The sequence below is a fragment of the Balaenoptera acutorostrata genome, chromosome 12, assembly GCF_949987535.1.
Source record: "Balaenoptera acutorostrata chromosome 12, mBalAcu1.1, whole genome shotgun sequence".
Taxonomy (NCBI): domain Eukaryota; kingdom Metazoa; phylum Chordata; class Mammalia; order Artiodactyla; family Balaenopteridae; genus Balaenoptera; species Balaenoptera acutorostrata.
Window position 1 is genome coordinate 32,873,218 of NC_080075.1, and position 8,571 is coordinate 32,881,788.

Consider the following 8,571-nt stretch of genomic DNA (forward strand, 5'->3'; position numbering starts at 1 on the left):
GTAGGGAGGAAGGAATGGAGCGGGTGAACACCCAGGGAGGCTCCGGTCCTCAGTTACTCTCCTTCTCTCTCTGTCGCGGGGCAGCAACAGTGCGAGTACGATGGCTAGCAGAGGTCTCAATCAGGAACAGACGCTCACCTCACGGCGTGGGGGTAAGCCAGCCCCCAGAGCTGCCTCTCGTCCTTACCCACCGGCCCCCACCAGCTACTTCCACCCTAGGAAGGGTGTCCTGGACAGAGGTGGCTCACTCCAGGCACTCAGGAAGGGCAGCCCCGCTGGGGAAAACACTGGCACCTGGTCTGTACTCCAACTTACACTGAGTTATTCAGTCTGTCCCCGAAGGTCTCTCTGCTCTGGGGACCCAGGACCCTACTTGAACAGCTGGCTGGTACTCCTCTCGGGGCCGCCCACCCCCCCTCCAACAGTCTGCTGTTAGTCAGCCCAGCCCCTTCCTAGCTCTGCTCTGAAAGGGCCTCAGACCAGCAGGATCTAAGAGGGCCCTACAATGCCCTGAGGCTTCAGGAATCCAAATTAAGGGAGCATGGACCGTACACTGGGGCAAGAGCAACGTGCAGACAAACAAGCCCTATGGTCCAGCTTCTCCTGATACCCAACCAAATATGCCTAACCTCTCCGTGATTCCCTAGTCCTCTGGGTATCACTCGTTAAAAAAGAAAGTTACAGATCTGCCCAAAGGATAACTGCTTCATAAATTTCTCAGAAACAGACATACAGCCTGCACAAACCGTGACAGCTGTCAAGAGGAGAAACAGGTAATATAAAACGACTGTCAGTACAACCCGCGTGTCCTTCTGTCTCCACCTCAAGGCCCACCAGGACCAAGGCCCACGGTGGCAGAAAACTGATGGCACTTGGTCAAAGGGAAATTGGCTTCCAATCCTCATCTGAACCCTACTCCACCCTCCAATTAGGGAGGTCTTTGCAGAACAAAGTCAGATAAAACCCTACCCCACCTCCAGTACCTTCTGCAACTTTCCGGCAAAACCCAGCAAACCTGCATTTATCAAAGTCCCTATACAGGTGGGTGAGGATTCCTAGCCGATCTGGCACCTGAGAGACAGAGAAAGGGCACAAGATAGTCATCAGAAGCAAAGGAAAATTCCCAGTCTGCCCACCCAGTCGGCCTTCCTGATGTCTCTACTGTTTGAAAAGCTGGAATAATATTTGTTTAAGCTCTAGACTGCAAGGATTTGAGACTTCTCATTTGAGAAAAGTTATCTGTTTTCGCCAGCATGGCCTCTACTGCTCTTCAGAGGTCAGCCTGGACGCAGCACAGAGCACAGATCTGCGCTCACCGAAGACTCTTCTGCAGTTCCTGGAGGTGCTCTTGAAAAGATTTCTTTGGTCGAAGGAATCTAACCACTACTGCTCATTGCCGCTCTCCCCTAAGAGTCACAATGCAGACCACAGGCTCTGAGAAGTCAAAATTGATTTGCTTCTCCCACACTTATTTCACCACATAAAGTGCATCTTCTACCTCAACTACCTTACACACCTGTAACGCCTTTGAAGGTCCCGAGGAACCAGAGATTCCCTAGAATAACGTTACTAAAATGGAAGAGGGGGTGGGGGGCTAAAATCTGAGCATCTGTGGCAACGTATCAAGCATGTCATATATACTCTGTCATTTAATCTTTCTAATGTCTTAATAATAATGACTAAACAATGAGAGGGAGTAGTAGACATATTAGTGGTGTTCAGAACCAATCTGCTGAGTCAGCTCGCCCAAGTGGCCCTCAGCCAGAGAGATATCTCTCAAATAAACTTACTTGCCTTCTCCTCTCTCAGCCTCCACCTCTGGTGCAGCTAAAGGCAGCTGTTTCCTAACCCACTTCAAATGAGCACAGCCCCAGACAAGGAGGGCAGTCAATCCCTGATGCCCTGGGTGGGAAGCTGTACCCTCCCGAGAACTCACCCTGCCCCTCTTTAACAGGCTCTCCTCCCTGACCCATACAGCCAGAGGCAGCGCACTGTCCAACATACCTGTTCAGACTTCATCTGCTGTCCCTGTGTCCGTGTGCACTGTCTCCTGATCTCACCCTGCACCTCTCACTTCAGCCTAAATGGCATCTGCCTTCACCTCGCCGCAGAGTCTAGCTGCCCAAGGATGAAGTCTAGCCTGTCCCCAACCTACCCTCTCCTCCTGCGGGGAATGCATGCCCACCTCATTCTGAATCTGGTCCTCACAGACGACTTCTCCATCCTCCAGCTCTGACAAACAATTCACCCTGACATCCCCGGGCCCACCCAGTCCCTCTCCTGAATTCACTCCTGCTTGGTCTCCCACTGCCCTATCCCAGGTGTGCATGTGTACCAGGGGCAGGGAAAGTACCTGGAAATAGTTGAACATGGCCTGTTTGACATAGCCAATGTCATGAGGAGCCGCCTCTAGGTTGTCGATGGAATCAAACACTATTTTCACTGCTTGGTGTGCAATCCAGTAGGCTGCAGAGAGCAGAAAGGGCTAAGAAGATGGGGCAATCTCCCCGAGTTCACAGGGAAGGAAACTCAGACCTAGACAGGGTTGAGTATTACAGAGAATTAGGTGCCCCCAATTCCCAGCCTGGGGTCCTCTAATTAAACCATATCTGACTGATCCACGTAAGGGCAAGCTGGAGGGGGAAAGACTGAACAGGTGAAGCTGTGTCACATCAGCTCCTATCCCCACATGAAGGCCAGGTCAGTCAGCTGCCACCCAAACCACCAGAGTCACTGCCAGGAGCTGGACCCTAAGGGCCCTTATGAAAATGTCCACCTGCTACCTATAAAGAGGTGATGGCGGGAGGAGCTTCTATACCCCCTTCCCACTAGCAGACTGGTACGGCATTTCCCGACATCTATGGCCTTAACCTTCACAGTGTCAATTCCCTCCTGAGGACTCCAAAAGTCAACACCGGTAGGCAACGGCTATTATGCTGAGGCATGAATCTGAGTCCCGGGTGCAAATCACTGCTGAAGAGCACGGCCAGCCACTAGTCCAGCATTTGCATCTCTAGATCTCTTAGTCATTATCTTGGACTCAGATTCAGGCGCTCTCCCCAGAGAGCCCCAGGGGGTCAGCAGGCGGAGGGGAGGGGAGAGGAAGGTGGGGAGCTGCAGGAAGTGAACGGTCCAGGACCCTGAGCCAGGCCCAGTCGGCGTGAGCTCACCTGAGCCCTCGTCTCCCATCATGTGGCCCCAGCCACCGCAGCCGCTCTCAGAGCCATCGGGGTTGATAAGCCTGCAGTTGGAACCTGTCCCAGAGATGAGCACGATCCCACCTGGGGAAAGGGCACAGGAGGCTCAGTGCGGCCGAGGCCCTGCACAGAGCACACAGCTTCTGACTGAGGAAAGAAAGGACAGAAACCAGCCCCAAGCAAAGGGATCACCACCCCGTTTTGTAGAGAAAACAGAGCCCAGCTAGTTTCCTGCCTGAAGGTGGAGGGCCTGGGTCTCAGAGAAACTCCAATCACATAGTGCCCTTCTCTAGGGAACAGAGAGGCACACGAGTCTGTGTCTCCTTGCCCAGCCAGCCTTCAAGTGACCACCTGCTTTACTGAGTCCCTACCATGTGCCAGGGATTGCATCAGACCCTATTCACACAGTGATCCTCATTCAGCACCCTAAACCACCTTATGAATACAATTACCCCCATTGTATAGATAAGGAAATTGAAACTCAGAGCGTTCCATAACTTCTCCAAGATGGTATAGCTGGCAAAACAGGAGCTGAGATTCAAATGCCAATCTCACGATACCATCACTTTTTGTACTCCCGTCACAGAGTTCCTCCCATTGTCTTTTCAGCACTTGCTGCTTTCTCCAGCCAGCTTCATCACTGCACCGCCCAGGGGCTCCCTCCTCTGCAACGGAGCCTTACGTTTGACTCCTTTCTTGCTTCCCATCAAGACACCCTTCCTGCCCTCCCTCCTTCTGTCCAGTCCCTGCTCTGGCAAACTTCAGCTAATGAAGGGAGTAGGGGCCGTGATGAAGGCTGCCTCCCAGGTATTTACAAGTCAAGTTCTGCCAGCTAAATCTAAGGGGCTTCCCCAAGAAAACCGGTTCTCAACCTCACCCCTCCCTCCACCTCCTCACCATCCGGCGTAGCTGTGGCGATGGAGCCGGCGGCGTCAGTGGTGATTAAGTAGCTTTCACTCAGGTAGGGAAATCGGTCCCTCAGCTCCTCCATCAGGATCCTCACCGCGTCCTCCTGATCCCCACCGCTCAGGGATAGGCCCTAGGCCACGCGGGAGGTGAACGAGCAAGCAGGGCCCCAGACCCAGCTCCTTTCTCAACCCCCTCCCCTCCTAACATCTGCTCCCTGCTTTCTACCGCTGGGCATACCCTGCTCATGCAGCCCCAGTCCGCCTTCCGCCACACACACTGCCTCATCGAAGGCTGCGGCTGCAAGAAGAACCTGGACTGAGCCCTGACAAGACGAGGGATTCAACAATGCCAGGTCAGGAACTGGGAAGGACAACAGTGCCCTTAACAGAAAAATCAGGCAGAGGAGCAAGTCGAGGAGAGACAAGCTTGGTTCGGAATGCATGGGGTTTGGCTGTGTCTGCAGGACATCTCACTGAGGATACGTCCAGGAAGTAGCCGGAGCTACAGCAACTTGGGAGAAAGCTCTGAGCCAGGAATAACAGGTAACATTTAATCAGCCCTTATGGGTCAGGCTCTGTGCAAACCACTTTGGGATGTATCATGCCATTTTACCATCCCAGCAACTCTGAGGTAGCTACTGTTATCCGCATTTTCCAAACGAGGAAACTGAGGCTTTGAGCAGATAAGTAACCTGCTTAGGGTCACACAGCACAGATGCTGAGTGACAAAGCTGGGATTCAAACCGAGGTCCCATGGCTCTCCAAAGCCCTGTGCTCTTCCAATCCTTGTGGCTTGTAGGTGACAGTGCAGCCACAAGAGTGGATGTGATCAGGTGAGTTTCTAGACCAGAGACTAAGCCCTCAAGGCCTTTCCCTTTGCAGTCATCGGACTCATCTAGTTCAAACTCGCTGTCTCAGTGTTGCTGTGACCTAATTCCCAAACTCTACCCAGACTCACCAGGCTTCGTAGAGGAACAAGAGGATCCACCCCTGCTTTCCGTTTGGCCCTGTTCACCATCTCGTTGATCCTCTCCACACACTTGTCTGTCCCGATCAGCTGGCCCCAGTCAAGGGAAGGAGGAGTTACAAAGGCCTGCCTGACCTCTGTCGCCCCTACAGGCTGCCAAGTGAGCCCCCAGCCCCCACCTTAACAGGAGTTACAGAGAATAAAACCACAGTCAAGCCCACTGGTCCCCTCAGTGTGGCCTTTACCCAGTGGTTTGTGCTGAGTCCATCCGCTTCTGCCAGGATCTGCCCATCCTCTGAGAGTAAAAGGACCTTGGATCGTGTGCCTCCCCTACAGAACACAAGGGGGCACTCAGTCTTGCTCAGAAAAACCTGCAGATACAGCTAAACTTGTGCAGTCCTTGTCATAGGCAGAGCCCAGAGTGAGGGGGACAGCTTCAGCAAGCCCAATCACCATTCCCAAACCCTCCTCTGCGGCTAGGTGTTTGCTGGGCTCTTGGACTTCCAAAACATAGTTCCTGCTTAGCTTCCCTTGGGGGTATCCTACTGATCCTGCAAGACCCTACTCATATATCACCTCGTCCTTGAAACCTCCGATGTGTGGCCCACCACTATAGCTCCATTAGTTCAGCCATGTCAGTGCCCCCATGGACTCCTCTGTATTAGATGTGCGTTAAGCTGTTTTCCTGTCTGCCTCTCGCTAGACTACAAGTTCCACTGGGTCAAGCTCTGGATCATTTATTTACCCTCATGCCTGGCACAGGTAACACTCAGTAAACATGACTAAAAAGAATGGCATGTCTCTCTGCTTCTCTCACAATAGCTAAAGGCTGCCTTTAGCAGCTCCAGCTGCCAAGATTTTCAAGACACCCTTGTGAGAAATGCTGGCCAGATGACAGTAAGAGTTAATACCTGCTTAAGCAACTAAATGGTCAAATGCTTATTACTGGGAGAAATGGTAGTTTGGAGGGAGGTCTGTGGTGGTGCGATGTATGTTTCTTTATTGATCAGTACTTTTAGGAATATCAGAAAAGGACACTGAAGACCTGCTGATGAAACTCAAAGATGACAAAAAGTTTCAAGGGGTAGTTAATGCATGAGGTGGCAGATTATCGTCCCAAAGAACCTCTTGACAAACTGGAAAAATGGGTCATATGTTACACGTGAATATAACAGGGATGAACGCAAATTTCTGTAGTTTTTTTTTAAAAAACAGTGCAATAAGTACAGGGCAGGGAAGACCAATCGTAACAATGCATGTGAAAAAAAAGACTTTGGGGTCCATTAGTCAGCAGTGAAATGTGACTGCCATTGAAGTAATGCAATCTGAGATTCAAAAGTAAGTGCCCAAAAAAAAAAAAAAAAAAAAAAAAAAGTAAGTGCCCTAGCCCACACCCTCTATTGTGCCCTGATTTGACACACCCAGATTCACAGAATGTTGACTGGCAGGGGACTTGGCGATCATTCGGTTCATCCCTGTTATCACTTCACACACGTTGTAACTGAAGCCCAGACAGGGCAAAACTCTTGCCCATAGTCACACCGAGGGGAAGAGCTATTACAAAAAGACCTGCAGACAAGCTTCCGAACAGGAAATAAGCAAGAATAACAGAGGGTTGGCTCTAGAGTGAGTAGCCTGGAGTGCCAACAAGAATGGAGGGGTTTCAGCCTCCCCCAGCTTTAGGTCCCAGATACCTTCCGGCAAAGATCACTGTCCCGGATTCCACCACACTCCCGCTCCCCACCCCCAGTCCAGCAACTTCACACCTGACACCTGTTCTGCAAAACTCTCTCCGGAGTGGGAATGGAAAAAAGAAGCTTCTCCAGGGGAGCACTGTGGAGTGGGTCTTTCGTGGAAGAAAGGGCTGTGGTTCCGCCGCTAAACACAAAGGACGCCCCCCCGGGGTGTGGCCGTGGCACACAGTGCCTACAAAACACACGACCGCGCGCGCAAGGGCACTGTCGCGCGGGCACACACTCCTCCACAAGACCCCGCAGCCCAAAGTGGCCAGACCCTGACTGAGGTGGGAGGTCACCAGCCTGCCGACCTGGCCACGGCCTTCCTTCCGCCCCGCCCTCGGGCCAGAGAGTGGCCCAGGTCGCCCCTTCCGGACTCCCTCCTCCGGACCGCACTCACCCCTCTACACCCCCATAGAGCGCGGCCATGCTGCTGCTACCGCCACCGCGGATCCCGCCGTTTCCTTCCCTCTTGTCGGCGATCCCTGCCCTCCAGCCCGCTGGGCACCGCCCCGCGTCACGTGAACGTCCGTGCGGTCCAGCCGACTCCCAGTGCGCGTGCGTGGGGCGTGGCGCCGTGGCCCGCCCCCAGCCTCAGGGCTGCTGGGCTGGCTATGGCACCGGGTTGGGTGAGTGCGGTCCTCAGCGGCTCCTCCAGCTCGCCTCCCCGCCTCCTGAGCCCTGCTTCTGGAGATGGATACGGGATCCCAAGCGGAGGAGCCAGGAAGGGGTGTTTGGGCCGGACCCCCTAGACCCGTTGCCCTGCTCTCCCCTCAGTGCCCGGAAGTTGCTGGCAGCTACGCCTCGCGCGTGCGCAGTGCGTGTGAGCCACGTAGACTGGGGGTGAAACAGGACAGTGAGGTACACCTGGCCAGACCCCCACTGGGATGTGGGATCAGGGAGCTGCACGAAGCCAGGGGACCACTGGGAGTCTTAAAAAATTGCATTGTTCAACCCAACACCTGCCTGGCAATGGCAGAGTCACACCGTGGGCACACGAGCACCCACGCAGACTTTACACTGGACTTGTGTGAATATGTGTAAGCAGGAGTAACCAGAAGCAGGCTGGGAAAGGAGAAAGCTCCCCACGCTGTCCTTGTACTCCTAGAGATGAAAGAGTTCAGATTTCACTACTTTCCAAAGAAAGGTGGGTTCTTTGCAGAGGGTATTTGGGGGCTGTAGACTGCCAAGCAAACTAGCAGATACAGTTTGTGAAATAAAATTCATATTTTATGGCAAGACAAAAATTTAAACATAAAAAGTTTTATCTGCCCTTTGGCCTCCTCTCTCCCCCCTATTGTGCATTGTGTATCTGCATTATGGATCGACCAAGCCTCCCCAAACTATTGCAGGAAGGGGGACCCCTTCCGGGGCCCGAGAGTGGGCTCTTGTCTAATGCTCAGAAATGAATTGTTCGAGGAGACACACGTGCTGACAAAGCAAGAGACTTTATTGGGAAGGGGCACCCAGGTGGAGAGCAGGAGGGTAAGGGAACCCAGGAGGGCTGCTCTGCCACGTGGCTTGTGGTCTCGGGTTTTATGGTGATGGGATTGGGTTCCAGGTTTTCTCTGGCCCATCATTCTGACTCAGGGTCCTTCGTGGTGGTGGACACGTTGCTCCTCCAAGATGGATTCCAGTGAGGAGGATTCTGGGAGGTTGGTAGGACATATGGACTGGAGTCTCTTTTTGACCTTTACCAAATTCTTTGGTTTGGTGGTGGCTTGTTAGTTCCATGTTCCTTACCAGGACCTCCTGCCATAAAA

General features: G+C 53.0%; 1 protein-coding gene across 1 annotated transcript in view; it reads right to left on the reverse strand.

Moving 5' to 3' along the window:
* Window positions 1-7,557, reverse strand: part of NAGK (N-acetylglucosamine kinase) — an 8,915-nt gene extending 1,358 nt beyond the window's left edge. Inside the window, exons 1-7 of the mRNA XM_057558689.1 lie at window positions 7,209-7,557; window positions 5,318-5,402; window positions 5,064-5,162; window positions 4,095-4,236; window positions 3,171-3,281; window positions 2,354-2,466; window positions 922-1,071 (exon numbers count right to left, since the gene is read on the reverse strand). Of these exons, the coding sequence (XP_057414672.1) occupies window positions 922-1,071; window positions 2,354-2,466; window positions 3,171-3,281; window positions 4,095-4,236; window positions 5,064-5,162; window positions 5,318-5,402; window positions 7,209-7,237 (729 nt within the window). The 5' untranslated portion in view covers window positions 7,238-7,557. The remainder of the gene's footprint in view (window positions 1-921; window positions 1,072-2,353; window positions 2,467-3,170; window positions 3,282-4,094; window positions 4,237-5,063; window positions 5,163-5,317; window positions 5,403-7,208) is intronic.
* Window positions 7,558-8,571: the final 1,014 nt, after the last annotated feature.